An 18,482-nucleotide genomic window follows, 5' to 3' on the forward strand; every position below is an offset into this window, starting at 1 on the left:
CAACGTAATTCAACGTAACTCAACGTAACTCGCCGCAATTCCGCAACTCGTCACAACTCGTTACAATTTCGCAATTCATCGCAACTCGTCGCAACTCGTCGCAACTCGTCGCAATTTCTAGCAATTCCGAAACTCGCCGCAACTCGTAGCAATTCCGCAATTCCTCACAACTCGCCACAATTCGTCGCAATTCCGCAATTCCGCGATTCCGCGATTTCGCAATTTCGCAATTCCACGATTCCGCGATTTCGCAATTCCATGATTCCACGATTCCGCGATTCCGTAATCGCCATTTCGCAATTCCACGATTCCGCGATTTCGCAATTCCATGATTCCACGATTCCGCGATTCCGTAACTCGTCAGTATCGGAATAAAGCGTACTGCGATTTCATTCCGATTTTTATTCCACCTTTTTTTCTCTTTCGGCGAAATTTTCGTACACTCTCTGCGCGGGGTGATAATCGAGAGGAAAAAGGCGTGAAAGACTCACCCGTTGAAGGGGTAGCTGGCGAAGGCCGCGTCGTAAGGGTGGTAGACCGATGGGTAAGGCCATGCCGCCGCGGCTCCTGCCCCAAGATTTTCCTTCAGATCGAGGCCAGCAGCCTGCAAGCGAAGCAATTATACATGTTAATAATGTGGCAACCGCCTCGCATGAGTAATTAGCGCAGCTGAAAAAGACGAATTCCACGATGCATGATTAGAGCCGTGTCGAACTGGAACGCTCGATCAATTGCAAAACGAACGAAACAACGGCGTTATCTGTCGATTTAGAAACGCCATCCAGCGATATCGCCGGACTCTTGCTCGCGCAGCTCGAAGTTATGGTTGTACAACATCAGAGCTTCCCGAAAATGGAACTTCGACCACGTCTCAAGCGTTTTTGCGAATCTTCGGTTACGCTTACGACGTCGATGATCCATCCGAGTGCAGTTTGATCTCGATTAATGCGAGTTAAGATACAGGAATGTTTCTTAACGCGTTGATCACCGGATATTTGTGATCTCCAGCCTTTCACGTAGGACCAGGCATATAATTAAATATCAGCTCCTAGCTCCGAGTAATACGACCTATGGCATCGAGTCTGCTAGTAAAAAGCTAAATTTATATCCTTCGTTGAACGTTGGGGAATAGTATTTTTCCTATATTACAACAAACTAACGTTTGTACGAATTTCTTCACGGAAAGCAGCAAAACAGAAATTTTTCAAAAGACAATTACGGGTGATTATTAATTAAAGCTATTTCTTCTGAACAAAGCGTTTATAAGCACGTCCCTACGGTGTTATATTATATATAATTTATTTGTTTGCGTTTCTTTTTGAAATTTCATGTAACTGGACTACGGTCCGTTTATGAATAAAATAATAATAATAATAATAATAATAATAAATCTCCGTGACCGGTCGTCAACGTGTTAATTCACGATAAATTACTTCCACGAAATTCAAGTTCCATACATCCTATTCTAAAATTCTAGAATTTTCCTAATTGTCCTAATTGTCCTAATTACATCGAGTAATCGATACCTATTATTTAACAATTTAACAGAATGTTAGTAAAAATCCATAATAAAATTTTCATTATAGTATACCCTGCTATTTAATTTGCATAATATATCAAGTTCCCGTTAATATCATTAATTACCGAATATTTCACGATATTATTTTTTATACCTCGTTGTAATAATTTTCTTGTGATTTTGCTAATCGGTTAATCCCGTATAAATAAATAAATAAATAAATTACCCAATCACCAATATCATTCAAACCTTCTTACTCGACGATACTAATTTCACTAATCTATTTCTTAATCTAAACAATTAACCCTTTGTATTTGACGATTTTTTGGCTAGAGAAGAGTAGAAATTCCAAGATTCTCTACTAAAAAACTGACGATACTTTTTTGAGCAGTAAATAAAGAATTGTATAATAATAGAATTGTAGAATTGTTTGATTTCGATACCTCGCACACTGTTACGTTACCTTAAATTTCATATATTAATTAATATCGATCTTCCAAATTTTATGAAATCGTGTCTGAAGATCACCTCTCCAGTGCAAAGGGTTAATTAACATTCATCTTTAGAATCCGATTAAATGGCGACTGAGGGTCGCCTCTCGAGTGCAAAGGGTTAAATCACCGACGGTTATCGCGATCCTTCGATCAACACTTTGATAAATAAATAAATAAATAAATAGATGGAATATCGCAGTATTTGGACTCGAATTAATCGAGACTTACCTGTACCGACTTTCGAAAGGACGTTAAAATATAACAGTGTGCGAGGTATCGAAATTGAATAATTCTACGTGTTAATTGTTATACGATTTCTTATTTACTACTCAAAAAATATCATCAGTCCTACGGAAGAAAATTTTTCAACTCGTACCCTTCTTTAACCAAAAAATCGTAGAATGCAAAGGGTTAAATGGCGACTGAGGGTCACCTCTCGAGTGCAAAGGGTTAAATCACCGACGATTATCGCGATCCTTCAATTCACTCTTCGATAAATAAATAAATAAATAAATAAATAGATGGAATATGGCGGTATTTGTACTCGAATTAATCGAGACTTACCTGTACCGAGTTTCGAAAGGACGATGACAATTAATCGGCGCCACCGCGACCGATCTCCAATTCATCGACGGTAATGAGAAAAATGGCTGGCAAAGCAGCGATAACGATAATTAGAATCGATGTGTGCCGCTGTTGTTTGTTTCTGTAACCCATGACCCCGGCGGCTCGACTTCGTATACCGCATTTAAAGCACCATCAATCGGTGGAATAATAGAAGCATAGAACGCTTCCCGGCCCTCTCCCCACCTGGCCCAAACCGACCCAGCGCTCTGATCCCGCTCAGGCTTTTTCCGTATGCATCGTTCTTGCATTAATGACATTAATTATACATCGTGTTCGAACGGCGTAGTCATCGCCGGACTGGCGTAATTAGCACTTCGAAATAGTGGCCGGCCGGGGTTCACGCGAGTTCGGCTCGACCAAGGAAATTCACGCGCCCGACACCGTTTATTCCAGGCCCTCTCTTCGTACAACGTTGCTCCACCCCTGTAATTCCGAGTGTTTAAACTGAACTCAAAAGCGTACGATATCCGGATTTCCAACGCGTAGGAATATTCCGAAATTCGAGCGTTTAATTAACACGCTATCGCTAATTTTCCCTGAAAATTCACCCGCTTTCGAAATTTCAATTTTCATCCGACGCCATCGCGATCTCCGCGTGCGAAACTTAAAGAAGTTCCGCCATTATTCTATACTGGATTTTATTAATCCAGCGTTTAATACCAGAAATACCGAATACTGTATAAACGGTAACAATTTTGATACGTCTAGTTATACCCTGTGTGGATGAAAATTAAAATCAATTAATAGACGTGGACGAGTATATAAAGAAATTTGATGAAAGAGAAAATTTATTTCGAAATGGCTGCCAAATTTCTCTCGAGTACTAGACTATCCGAATGGTTATTTATTTCTACCATAAATCGTGTCACGATGTGCTTTAAATCAAACTGTTTACGTCCGAAATATGTATATTTAGATAGTGGGAGATTCGGATAATCAAGGTCACTTATCATATTTACTATGTCTAAATTCCACAATGATATTTAATAATTTCCACTGTTGACGCTGAAGTTACCCGTTTTTAGACTGTCATTCGAAATTCCGCGTTCGACGTTATCATCTTGGCCAATTGTTATCGATTTTTTTCACGATTCCACTGTTCCTCATTCACCGATCACTCGACCATGGTAGGTTTGGCGTGGATCACGAGGACATCGTGACCCGGAGGTATTCGCGAGGACGTAACGCGAGTGGTACGGTAGGGTTAACCGGGAGCGATTCTCGGGAAAATCACGGGGCCTCGTAGAAGCGAACGGTCCCATTAAAAACGACGCTGAACGGGCATTAGCCGCGAAGGTAGTCGGGGTTACGTGCTTTCTCCAACCTGTGTGCGCGATCTAGCAGCCCGGTTACGAGGAGAGGCCACGATCTATACGCCCGCCCCATAAGCTCGATCATAAAGAGCGACGATAACAGGCGGGCCCCGGCGACGGCTGGAACACGACAGTGTCCCACTGTTACGGCAGGACGGATTCATAAATTTACGCTTCGCGGCTATTTTCTCCGTGTATGCGCTTTGTGTGTGGTCCGATAACCTCTACGGGGCCGAGTACACGCGATTCCCGCTCCCTGCGCCTTCTTCCTCTCGCATTAACATCGCGCTGTCCGGGACCTTTCGCCGAGATAACATCTCGATTATCGTAGAACTCGCCCCGCGAGTGCGTCCGAAAAATCCGCCTCTTTCTCACACCTGACATACTTTGAAAAATTCCCGCCGATTTCACGCACGCTTATGACGAAACCAAGTCGGCCAATAGATGCGTTGCTTATCTCTCTGTGCCTGATAATCCGTAAAATCCGTGAAAATGGTGTTTTCACGGTATTTTGACGGTATTTTGACGACGTTTCGACGGTGTTTCGACAGTGTTTTCACGGTGCTTCCACGGTGTTTCGACAGTGTTTTCACGGTGCTTCCACGGTGTTTCCACGGTATTTCGACGGTGTTCCGATGGTATTTCCACGGTATTTCCACGGTGTTCCAACGGTGTTTCTTTAACGGTGTTTCGACGGTGTTTCGACGGTGTTTCGACGATTTTTCGACGATGCTTCGACGGTGTTTCGTCGGCGTTTCTTTGACGGTATTTCGACGGTGTTCCGATGGTATTTCCACGGTATTTCCACGGTGTTCCAACGGTGTTTCTTTAACGGTGTTTCGACGGTGTTTCGACGGTGTTTCGACGATTTTTCGACGATGCTTCGACGGTGTTTCGTCGGCGTTTCTATGACGGTATTTCGACGGTATTTCGACGGTATTTCGACAGTGTTTTGACGGTATTTCCATGGTACGTTGACGGTGTTTCGTCGGCTATTTTACGACGGTATTTCGACAGTGGTTCGACGGTGTTTCCGCGGTACTTCGACGGTGTTTCCGCGGTACTTCGACGGTACTTCGACGGTGTTTCCACGGTATTTCGATGTTACTTTGGCAGTGTTTCCGCGGTATTTCCACGCTATTTGCACGCTGTTTCCACGGTGTTTCCACGGTGTCTCGACAAATTAGAAAACACAGAAAGAGAAACGCATCTCCTTAAGTTCGGAAAAAAAGTTTCGACGGTGTTTCGACGGTGTTTCGACGGTGTTTCGACGGTGTTTCGACGATTTTTCGACGATACTTCGACGGTGTTTCGTCGGCGTTTCTTTGACGGTATTTCGACGGTATTTCGACAGTGTTTTGACGGTATTTCCGTGGTACGTTGACGGTGTTTCGTCGGCTTTTTTACGACGGTATTTCGACAGTGGTTAGACGGTGTTTCCGCGGTACTTCGACGGTGTTTCCATGGTATTTCGATGTTACTTTGCCGGTGTTTCCACAGTGTTTTCCACGCTATTTGCACGCTGTTTCCACGGTGTTTCCACGGTGTCTCGACAGATTAGAAAACACAGAAAGAGAAACGCATCTCCTTAAGTTCGGAAAAAACCGAAGAGCGACAAAGAGATATTTTGGTAGATTCGCGAAGATTTTCAAAAGCAATTAATTAGAAGGGTAATAACACAGGGTGAGGAAGGTCCTTCGAAAGCTCACGGCCGCGATAAAACGAAGTTTTAAGGCCAGGCCACCGGTTGGAAAGGGGTGAAACGCCGGGCGTGTGAACATCGAGCGGCCGCGGCGCATTGCGTTGACGTTTATTACGCGAGAACGGTCGCACGAGCGGTGATAGCATAATTAAACAATGCACGACGAAATCGGGAAAGTACGCACCAGCGAGTACGCTATTAAGATCGAATGGATGGAGTTTAGAGAATAATTTACCCGACGGCCGGCTTTCTATGGTGCTCGCTCTATTATTCACCGATTGATATTAATTTTAATAAGTGACGTCGTTAAATGTCCACCAATATTCCTCTATAACCATTTTCATCCCTGATAAAACATATCCAATACGATCAAGAACTCTGTATTTCCATAAAACTCTACTTCCTTCCAAGAAATCATCTCCCAACTAACCCACCCCCTGAAACCCACTCATAATACCTCTGTGGTCACCTCGAAAGGCCCACAGCCTTCCAACACCAGTCCCAAATCGCGCAGGAGTACGTATCGCGAATCACCATTCTAAAATAATCATAAAACCATGCGTGCCCCCCTGCGAAGACAAAAGACGATCTGCGTCTCAGATATAAAAATTGATCTCCTGATTGCCAGGGCTGTCAATCCTCTTAAACCATACCACAAACGTCGCTTCCGTACCACGGAAGATTTTTTAAAATTATTGGGATGCTAAAGACACAAGTCGAGACATCTTACATATAACCTCCATGTTAAAATGTTTTTTGATTACATACTAATGTATGATGGTGTACGTGTCGATCAGTCACCAGCCAGATTCCTTTGCTCAAACGACTAAATCTCTATGGAATCGTTGTACAGCACACACCGATCGAGTTATCAATTATTAACCCTTTCGATACGGAGGAGCTGGTCGCGGTTATACATTCGTGGTACGAGGAAATTTGCCACAAGAGTGGTTTCACTGGAAACCTGCGAAATCGTGTTTTGCCGTATTCATAGAAATTTCTAGCGTGATTGACACTAAACTTTTCATTCGGATCGCGACACAGTCATCGGTGACGTTTCGCGGATGCCGCAAATAGGCGACGGTAGTACCCAGAGAACGTTTCATGGCCGCTGCCAATGGGAAAGGATTAAAGCGTTGCCTTTTTGTAATTAGCGTTCCTTTCTGTTTTAACTCCATTGCCATCGCAAATACTATGAAAAATAAAACATTGTCGGATGGGAGAAAAATAAAAGAACTCACCGTAGGCGTGTAGAAGGGTGCTTGCTCGGCCCCTAGACTGGGGAAGTAGGCGGCCATGCCCTCGGAGGCGGCTGCGGCGGCCGCAGCGGCGTAAGGCGCGCTGTACATGGAGAGCGCGGCCGTCGGTAGCGCGCCGAGGCGCTGGTAGCCGCCGAGGAGCTCGTATTGACAGGAGCAGACGGTCTGACCCGTGAGAGGATCGGTGAAAATCGGTCTCCCGGTGTCGCAACAACGTCCGGTCGGCGTCGGGCCGCCGGTCGTCGGCGGTGGATGACCCTGCGACGGGCTGACCGACGTGGTCGGACTGCCTGGCGGCCTAACCACCGCGCTGGTCACCGCCATCCTCGCGTTCGACAGACCGGCAGCTACGCCCAGGGGATGATTCGTGGTGGTGCCCGCTGCGCTGACCAGCGACGAGCCGCCTGCGCTCAGGATCGTACCGGACACCGGCGAGGCCGAAGAGGACGTCAGCGACGAGCTCACTGTCACAGGACACTGGAACCAGAGATACGGCTGTTAGCTATGTAACGATTGTCCGAGAATCCACGCAATTTTGCTTAACCCATTGACTGCCAACTACGAGATATCTCGTAGTAAGCGTCTGCGTCAAAACTGCCAGCTACGAGATATCTCGTAGTGTGTGCTGCAAGTTTAGATTGGCTACAAATGGCCATTTGAGTTAGGAATTATTAGAAAGGATGAATGAAAAATGTATATAGCGTAGAGAACATATTAATTATCAATTTTTATTATTAAAATGTTCAAATTATAACTTCGACGATTAGATCATTATATTTTGTAAAACTTCATGTTTTCTTTAAAATAAAACCGTGGCATCCAGGGCAAGACGCGCTGAATTTGCGTGGCAGTCAATGGGTTAAGCAATAATAACATGTAAAAGACACAATATACAAAATACAGCAATGATAACACAATATAAAAAATGGTAAATTATATACTTTTAAATTGAAAATTTAATAATTTTGTATTGTGCATCTATTACAAAATTATTATTTTACAAAACTATACAGCGGTCATAGCTCAGATTGAATGGTTGTGTGAGAACCCATATATGCATGTTTTTTTTTAAAATAAAACCATGGCACTCAGGGCAAGACGCGCTGAATTTGCGTGGCAGTCAATGGGTTAAGCAATAATAACATGTAAAAGATACAATATACAAAATACAGCAATGATAACACAATATAAAAAGTGGTAAATTATATACTTTTAAATTGAAAATTTAATAATTTTGTATTGTGCATCTATTACAAAATTATTTTACAAAACTATACATCGGTCATAGCTCAGATTGAATGGGTGTGTGAGAACCTATATGTTTTCTTTAAAATAAAACCATGGCACTCAGGGCAAGACGTGCTAAATTTTCGTGGCAGTCAATAGGTTAACCCTTTCACTCCTGCGGACGTTGTACTACGTCACGCTGTAACACGGACGTGATACAACGTCTATGGATTTCGAAGCTGTTGGAACTTGGAAAATTCTTTTTGAACGCGATCCAATTATTATGACATGTCCTTCCATCTTTTGGGATAAAGGAGAAATTTTTTTCGATATGATCTCTATATTATTTTGCCCCCTGTTAACCACTTGCGCTATAAAGACGTGTCACGCACGTCGAGATGCTTTTGTTCCAAAGTGACGTGTACACCACGTCGATAGGCATTTGTCACAGAAACAAAAACGTGTCCGTCACGTCGGCTAACAATTAGCTCGCAGACACGGTGTTACGTCAATTTAACGCCTTACCGCATGTTATATTGTAGAGCGCAAGTGGTTAAAAATATTGTGAGACTATGTATTATGACTTGGCCCGAGATTTTTCATCTGCTGCCAGGATTTGCAAATAAAATATTTAATGACTTAGGAGTACGTATCGCGAATCACCATTCTAAAATAATCATAAAACCATGCGTGCCCCCCTGCGAAGACAAAAGACGATCTGCGTCTCAGATATAAAAATTGATCTCCTGATTGCCAGGGCTGTCAATCCTCTTAAACCATACCACAAACGTCGCTTCCGTACCACGGAAGATTTTTTAAAATTATTGGGATGCTAAAGACACAAGTCGAGACATCTTACATATAACCTCCATGTTAAAATGTTTTTTGATTACATACTAATGTATGATGGTGTACGTGTCGATCAGTCACCAGCCAGATTCCTTTGCTCAAACGACTAAATCTCTATGGAATCGTTGTACAGCACACACCGATCGAGTTATCAATTATTAACCCTTTCGATACGGAGGAGCTGGTCGCGGTTATACATTCGTGGTACGAGGAAATTTGCCACAAGAGTGGTTTCACTGGAAACCTGCGAAATCGTGTTTTGCCGTATTCATAGAAATTTCTAGCGTGATTGACACTAAACTTTTCATTCGGATCGCGACACAGTCATCGGTGACGTTTCGCGGATGCCGCAAATAGGCGACGGTAGTACCCAGAGAACGTTTCATGGCCGCTGCCAATGGGAAAGGATTAAAGCGTTGCCTTTTTGTAATTAGCGTTCCTTTCTGTTTTAACTCCATTGCCATCGCAAATACTATGAAAAATAAAACATTGTCGGATGGGAGAAAAATAAAAGAACTCACCGTAGGCGTGTAGAAGGGTGCTTGCTCGGCCCCTAGACTGGGGAAGTAGGCGGCCATGCCCTCGGAGGCGGCTGCGGCGGCCGCAGCGGCGTAAGGCGCGCTGTACATGGAGAGCGCGGCCGTCGGTAGCGCGCCGAGGCGCTGGTAGCCGCCGAGGAGCTCGTATTGACAGGAGCAGACGGTCTGACCCGTGAGAGGATCGGTGAAAATCGGTCTCCCGGTGTCGCAACAACGTCCGGTCGGCGTCGGGCCGCCGGTCGTCGGCGGTGGATGACCCTGCGACGGGCTGACCGACGTGGTCGGACTGCCTGGCGGCCTAACCACCGCGCTGGTCACCGCCATCCTCGCGTTCGACAGACCGGCAGCTACGCCCAGGGGATGATTCGTGGTGGTGCCCGCTGCGCTGACCAGCGACGAGCCGCCTGCGCTCAGGATCGTACCGGACACCGGCGAGGCCGAAGAGGACGTCAGCGACGAGCTCACTGTCACAGGACACTGGAACCAGAGATACGGCTGTTAGCTATGTAACGATTGTCCGAGAATCCACGCAATTTTGCTTAACCCATTGACTGCCAACTACGAGATATCTCGTAGTAAGCGTCTGCGTCAAAACTGCCAGCTACGAGATATCTCGTAGTGTGTGCTGCAAGTTTAGATTGGCTACAAATGGCCATTTGAGTTAGGAATTATTAGAAAGGATGAATGAAAAATGTATATAGCGTAGAGAACATATTAATTATCAATTTTTATTATTAAAATGTTCAAATTATAACTTCGACGATTAGATCATTATATTTTGTAAAACTTCATGTTTTCTTTAAAATAAAACCGTGGCATCCAGGGCAAGACGCGCTGAATTTGCGTGGCAGTCAATGGGTTAAGCAATAATAACATGTAAAAGACACAATATACAAAATACAGCAATGATAACACAATATAAAAAATGGTAAATTATATACTTTTAAATTGAAAATTTAATAATTTTGTATTGTGCATCTATTACAAAATTATTATTTTACAAAACTATACAGCGGTCATAGCTCAGATTGAATGGTTGTGTGAGAACCCATATATGCATGTTTTTTTTTAAAATAAAACCATGGCACTCAGGGCAAGACGCGCTGAATTTGCGTGGCAGTCAATGGGTTAAGCAATAATAACATGTAAAAGATACAATATACAAAATACAGCAATGATAACACAATATAAAAAGTGGTAAATTATATACTTTTAAATTGAAAATTTAATAATTTTGTATTGTGCATCTATTACAAAATTATTTTACAAAACTATACATCGGTCATAGCTCAGATTGAATGGGTGTGTGAGAACCTATATGTTTTCTTTAAAATAAAACCATGGCACTCAGGGCAAGACGTGCTAAATTTTCGTGGCAGTCAATAGGTTAACCCTTTCACTCCTGCGGACGTTGTACTACGTCACGCTGTAACACGGACGTGATACAACGTCTATGGATTTCGAAGCTGTTGGAACTTGGAAAATTCTTTTTGAACGCGATCCAATTATTATGACATGTCCTTCCATCTTTTGGGATAAAGGAGAAATTTTTTTCGATATGATCTCTATATTATTTTGCCCCCTGTTAACCACTTGCGCTATAAAGACGTGTCACGCACGTCGAGATGCTTTTGTTCCAAAGTGACGTGTACACCACGTCGATAGGCATTTGTCACAGAAACAAAAACGTGTCCGTCACGTCGGCTAACAATTAGCTCGCAGACACGGTGTTACGTCAATTTAACGCCTTACCGCATGTTATATTGTAGAGCGCAAGTGGTTAAAAATATTGTGAGACTATGTATTATGACTTGGCCCGAGATTTTTCATCTGCTGCCAGGGTTTGCAAATAAAATATTTAATGACTTCTGAACTTCTGTATTCATCTTTGTCACCGCGGGTAAGCTTATAATGCACGATATTATATTTTATTAGATTTGAACAAAAATAAAATTTGTTAAATTAATTCAGGACAGGTCGCTTGCTAGTCTCTTCGTAACTCAGGAGTGAAAAGGTTAATTCTCTAACGCGAATTCGATCGTCGCCGAGTATCGTGGGGCACGTATTAAATATCTTCGATTTTTAAAATTCCGCAAGGAATTTCATCTATGCGATCGTCGAATATCACTTAATGACTGCGATTATGCTCATTGTGTCACTCGAAAGTAATTGTATACAAACGCGTCAGTGTTTATCGAGAAGTTAAGGAATGTCTAAAAGAGAAACAAAGATTGCGCTGATGAAATGTTTGCTTGGGTACATAGAGGTATGACGAGGATGTAATTCTTTGAATAAAAGCTGTTCGAATGTTGGAAATATTCTTCTCAACTTTGTAACAAAATTTTATTTTCCACGTATAATAATTACCGCGAGACACGAAGATTTTATACAAATCGTGGATGCAGATCTTCACCCTTTGCACTCTCAGGCGCCATTTAATCAGATTCTAAAGATCGTTGTTAATTAACCCTTTGCACTCGACCATTTTTTGGCTAAATTGGCGTACGAATTCAAAAATTTTTTGCTATAAGGATAATGATATTTTCCTAGCAGTAAGTAAATTACATTATCTTAAATTTGATATATTAATTAATATCGAACGTCGAAATTTTATCAAATGGCGACTAAAGGGCGTCTCTCGAGTGCAATGGGGTTAATATCTATAATTTAAAATCGTCCAACAACGCGTGGAACATCCAGGTAAAATATTTCTACGTCTTATAATTAATTTGCACTTCTTATTTACCATTTTAAAAATATCGACATTGTGGCAGAAAATATTTTAATTACTATGTTTCTGTAACGAAACGATCGCCGAGTGCAAAGGGTTAATACTGTATCTACCGATCTTTGATACTTATTAACTATATCAAATTGTACTACCCATAGGGGTTAATTATTAGCTACCGATCTACCAAACATAGCAGGAACAGATAACAGCTAATTTCAGGGGTACGACGAATACGAGTGAATATATTGATTACAGTTCTCTCTTAATACGAGTTGATACCAATTTTATTCTTAAAGCAGGTGTACGTGTTCGGTGATTGCAAAAATGAAAATTCTGGGACCAGTCATTTTGACTGGGTTGGTAGTTCTAGTGTTAAGATAATGTAACGATATGAAAGGTATCGAAATCAAATAATTCTACGTGTTAATTATTATACGATTCCTTATTTACTGCTCAAAAAAATATCCTCATTTGTAGAGCAGAAAATCTTTCAACCCCTACTCTTCTTTAGTCAGAAGTTCGTCGAGTGCACAGGGTTAAAACATCAGTTACATGGTGTAATAATGTATATTTCGTGCAATTTGGATTTTTTCATTCCGTTTAAGATTCGATTCAATTTTTTGGAAGATTCGAAATTAGTTCGTTCTTCCAAGATAAATGATCATTTCTCGATCATTTCGCGTGCGCGCAATTCTACCAGTCCAATTTATATTTACTTACTCGTCAAGGCGATATAAAACGCGTATATGTTTCTGATTTCGAAAAGAAATTAGAAAAATAGAAAAATTAGTGCAAAGGGTTAACCCTTTTGGTTAAAGATGAATAGGAGTTCAAAGATTTTCTAGCTATAAAACTGGCGATATTTCTTTCAGTAATCAATAAGAAATCGTATAATGATTAACACGTAGAATTATTTGATTTCGACAGCTCGCACATCGTTATATTATCTGAAATTTGACGTATTAACCCTTTGCACTCGAGAGGTAACTCTCGTTGTTAGTCACCGCTTGTTTCAGTACCTGGAAGCCTGAGTAACGAATATGAGATATTACTAGATTAGAAATAACTTCACGTGAAATACTGAAACGAAATACACGTGATTTTCTCTTTTTATTTTAACATAAATGGTATCACCGAGATAAGAAAAATATAAGAAAAGCTTCGAACTGTTATATCTTCATAACGAGGAAATTTTCCAGTGCACAGGGATAATAATTTGAACAACCAATTACATTTCCTACCACGTTAAACGTGGAATTGGTACTGTTGATTTTAATCATCTTACCATTATTCGATACCTTTCCTAATCCTTTGGACACGAAGACTTTTTCGTCGTAAACAGCAATTCGAAGCTTTTCTTAGATTTTCATGAGCTCGCTGATACCCTTTATGCCGAAATAAAAAAAGAAAATCGTGAATTTGTGTGAGAAATGAACGAATAGAATTATTTCGTTTCGATATTTCGCGCGTAGTTGTTAATATAATTATCATCATTCGTTATTTGAGTTATAGCGTTGAAACAAACGGTGACTGAGAGTCACCTCTCGAATGCAAAGGGTTAATTAATATCGATCTTCGAAATTTTATCTGAGGGTGACTGACGGTCACCTCTCAACAAACGGTGACTGAGAGTCACCTCTCGAGTGCAAAGGGTTAATTAATATCGATCTTCGAAATTTTATCTGAGGGTGACTGACGGTCACCTCTCGAGTGCGAAGGGTTTTAATATAGTATATACATAAAATCATTAAACCATATTCCCAGCAACGTAAACGAATATACGTCTTCCATGATAATTGCGAAGCGGAAAATTCCGGAGACCGGTAATTTCGAGCGGATCGGTAGTCCTGGCGCGAAAGAATTCGTAGTTGGTAACCGAAGCTTGCATACGCGATCGCGTATGAAATTACTTGCTCGAGGAATGTACATAACGATTGCGCTAATGAACAGTTTGCACGAATACATGGAAGCGTGGAACGCGAGAGTACGTCTGTAGATAAAAGCGTTTCTTGGCTGCGCGAGTACAGCGCGACGTATTATTATATTTACCAAATAACACACGGCTACGTGATCGATGGCGTACATGTTCGGTGTCTGGAACACTGGTCGGTGCGTATCGCAAGCTAAACAGGAGATACTCGTTGACCAAAAGCTGTTTGCATTGGAACAATTGCAACGTATCGGCGGCATGGCGCGCGTCGAGGGGGTCGGAGCGGTATCTCCGCGAAAACAAGATGTTACGCGTCTTTCGGCTCCACGGTGTTTCGAAAACGAGAAGCTTCGAGCAGCCTTGCGCTACCATCCGACACTGTTTGCTCGAAAATTCCCTCTCTTTCTTGCTCTCGAGCAAACAACCCTGGCCGGCAGAGAGCGCGTTTACGTTCCATGGGTCACCCACACTCTCTCACCCCTTGGATCCCTCTCTTTACCTTTTCTCGCGTTACACGCTATCTGCTCCTCTTTTACCCGCGATTTTTTATCGCGAGCTCAACGTTTGCCTCCGCGTGTCTCTTGACCCACTCTCTGCCTCGGCCAGATTTACGCTCGACGTCCGCCGGCCAAGCGACGAGCAACGACCGTGTACCGACCAGGTGCCACGGATCGTCGTCGCTTCGCACCACCATTACTCGCTGACGAAATCGGAAAAGCCGTAACAGCCGATGCACCCGCGTTCGTAGACACCGCGACACCGCCATATACGCGTCGCGTATCGCTCTTATGACCGCACGCAACTGAGTACACGCCGGGTTCGCAGCGAGGCTATTACCAGTGTCGTGGTCGTGGTCGTCGAGGATTCGCTGACAACGTCGCACCTGGAGCATCTCGAGGCTGGACGTTTTAATCGTCACTCGATCTTCCAGCCGTCGCTACGCGTTCTCCGATTGCACGGCTCGCACGCGAAGCGAAGCGGATCGCGCGCTGCGCCGCGGAGAAGGCCGCGTCCTCCGGCGAGACGCTCGTTAAGAGCTGGGATTAATGGTCGTCGATGGCGGGAAAATTGATCGAACGAGGTTACAAAAGTGGCCACGGGTAAATACACCGCGAGCGATATCTGCCGTCTAGGTCCGGCTGGTTCGGCGTTTCTCTCGAAACGGGCCCCGTCGGATTCGACGATAGAGGGGGCTAAGATCGCTCGAGCGGATAAAACCACGGGCTATCCATCGTGGAAACTGTTTTGCAAATTATCCCAGCCATGCGCGAATTTTAGCCAGTCTACGCGTAATTTATCCACCGTTATCTAAACACGCTAATAAACGATGTAACATTTCCATATTAATCGAACGACTTTCCCTGCGCGGACGCGTATTCCGAATATCCTGGACTGCGTGTCTGCCGGTTCGAGCGCCGGTTCCACCCGATATAGCCCTGACGCGCAGCCTCCAGGGGACCGGAGGGACTTCCGTTAAACACACACCTGCCGACGCGATTGTTTCCGATTTACGAAACAATAAACGCCTCCGGTGGCACGTTCGACGCCGATAATCGGCGACAGGCAGCAGCAACAACGGGAGAGCAGCTGCGCGAACGAACCACACCCAGGGTGAGAGAGAGAGAGAGAGGAAGAGAGAGGGGGAGAGGGGCAGCCGCCACCCCGAAAGGACTTTTCCAGCTACGACGGCGTGAAAAGGCTAAGTCGAGGTCTCTCGGCGCAGAGACCCTCTTCCCGTCGTTTGCCAAGGTAAACCGAAAATCAGGCAGCGTACATAATACCGGGGGGTCCTCATTAATTCCATATCAAACAGCACGGTTAAATAGATTAGCGGGTTGAGTGGCTTTCGCGCGGCAGAGCCTAAACAAACCCCCTTTGCGCGCAGCCCCATTCGTCCATATCCATCTATCCATCCATCCGATCCATCCATCCGTCGGCCTCGTCTCGATGGCCCCGAACATATTGCCGACAGCCGGGGGCTGCTGGTGTATTGTTGTCGGCACGAAAAACGTGACCCATGCCGCATTATGGCACCGAGAGCCGCGTTAATGCGTGTCCCGGTTGCGCCGCTACGTCTGACGCTTCCAACCGGCTATGGAATAACCGACGATCGCGATACGCGTGTATATACACCGGTATATGTATATCCAACTTTGAACCAACCTGGAACCAACGTGGAACCAACGTTTTACCCGCGTTCGAATCTCGATACGGCAGCGTGAAGCCGGTCCGAGCGAAATATACGCAACCCCTAGCGCTGACGTGTCTCTCTCCATGGTCCGCGCCGGTGCGTTGCGCGCCACGCTTTCGGCGATAGACGCCGCGGGCGCGGATTGTAAGCTAGAGAAGCTTACACCGGTTGATATTTTAATCGCGGTCGCGATGATCGATCGACACGCCCCGATGGGATTTGTCGACGTCGATCGTTTCCCCGCGAGAAGAGCGTGGATGCGAGTTTGCACGAGGCTCGGAGAGGTCGGAAGGTAGCGAGAAGTTCGGCACGCGTGGATGGGAAAAGACAGGAGGGCGAATGGAGGGGAAAGAGGAGAGCTGGAGATATACTGCGAGTCGGTGGTTCTCTCGCCGGGAATCGTAAGAATCCCGCGAGGAGTCCAGGAGAAAAGCGGAGGACGGGAAGAATGCGCTTCGGGGCTCGGGATCGGGCAAGGGGTTAAACGACGAAGCGTGTTGGCGAGTGTCCGCGGCCACGGGCCATAATTCAGTGCTACGGGCCGAGGAGAAGAAGAAGCGGCCGCCAGACCCTGAGTTACTCCACGCGATCGCATCGAACGAGAGGAGAGAGAGAAGAGAGCCCGGTGCACTCTCGCAACCGTGTACAGACCCGGCAACTATATCACACCCCGGACCTCGTGGCCGCCGTTTTCGCTGCCACTCGTCGCCTTTAAAGTAGCGTCCAAGGTAGCACACACGGCGTCGCGACCGTAGCCACGTCCCGAGTTCGTCGAAGCTCGGGCTACCACGAAGGGCGATAATTATTCGTGCGCCGGGGGATCGATATATCGGGGCATTAGCTCGATAGGATGGCTCGTTTGTTCCACGACCAGGCTAATTGCCACAGCGCCTCGATTTCTCTCCGGGGGCGCTCGCAGCGACGTGGCCGGTGGAAACGGAAGCTCCGCGAGCGCCCTCTAGCATCGGGGGGATGCATTACGATACGATTACTGCACGACCGGGTGTACCCACTATACGCCTTTCTACCCGTGGACGTGTCGAGAAAGAATCTCGGTACCCGCTGCTATCCGATGGGAACTAACGTCGCCGAGTGTCGCGCCTTCGGCGTCTCGAGCCGTGCAAATGGCGGTGTGTCGGGACTTCGGTAGGTGGTACACACCGGTTAAACTGCGAGGCTAAACGGTACGTTAGGCGCGTGCTCGGTGCTTTGCTAGCGGATAATTACCCGAGAAAGCCGCGTAACGCACGTACATGTAGGTGTACGTGTACCTACGAGTTGGGTTCTCGGCTATGGAGCGTCTTCGGGAGCGGTATAGGCGAACTTACTGCGTTCCGGGAATGGTCAATACGGCCGCAAGCGATATTCCCGGAGCATGCAGGTAGTACCTCGGTTGCAAATTAGCCGTATCGGCGTGAAATCACGCGAACGGGCCGCGCAGCGGAGTTTAAGAGGGGTTCGCGGAAGGCCCGAGGTATCGGATGACACCTCGTGCGCGGCTTTGCAGAAAATTCCGCGCGATTCCGCTCATGGACAAGGCCATTCTAAGCTCGGCATACCTGTGTCGGCGGGCCCCTACGAAAAACCGATATACCGCGCACCGGGGCCCGCGTAGTCTCTCTCGGATGGATGATCGATGGACGTCCGATCCCGGCTGCGGAAAAAACTGGAAGTCCTCGGGTGGAAACGGTCTCGGATGCCACAGGCCGTGCGCGATCCAGACAGCGTGCTAGCGCAGCAAACCAGTATAGTACTCTCTCCGCTTCGTCTCTCGTTCTCGCACGAGGATCGATCGGTGCACCCGGCCACGAGAGATCAGCCCCCGGTGTACACGCGTTTTATGACGCGATTTATATGCACGATGTAACAGTCGCGTCGACGTGGGAACACGTAACGTCGCGATCCCGCGTCTGCGTGTCCTTTCTTCTGCTGCACGCGGCAAGAACTGTTCGTCCCCTGGCCACGCCGGGAAAGATCATCCGGGGGCCCCAGGTCCGTAGCAAAGGCACGCGATCGCGACGGTAGATTGACCAATGGCGGTTTTTTCGCCGTGCACACGAGGCGCGCGTTCCGCGTCGCGTCGCGCCGCGCCGCGCCGAGC

At 45.5% G+C, this 18,482-nt stretch overlaps 1 protein-coding gene across 1 annotated transcript in view; it reads right to left on the reverse strand.

Moving 5' to 3' along the window:
* The window catches only part of mirr (iroquois-class homeodomain protein mirror), a 59,558-nt gene that overhangs the window by 23,478 nt on the left and 17,598 nt on the right, over positions 1 to 18,482 (reverse strand). Inside the window, 2 exon segments of the mRNA XM_017904337.1 lie at positions 492 to 604; positions 9,512 to 10,006. Of these exon segments, the coding sequence (XP_017759826.1) occupies positions 492 to 604; positions 9,512 to 10,006 (608 nt within the window).

This window comes from Eufriesea mexicana, unplaced genomic scaffold, assembly GCF_001483705.2.
Source record: "Eufriesea mexicana isolate 0111107269 unplaced genomic scaffold, ASM148370v2 scaffold2917, whole genome shotgun sequence".
NCBI lineage: Eukaryota > Metazoa > Arthropoda > Insecta > Hymenoptera > Apidae > Eufriesea > Eufriesea mexicana.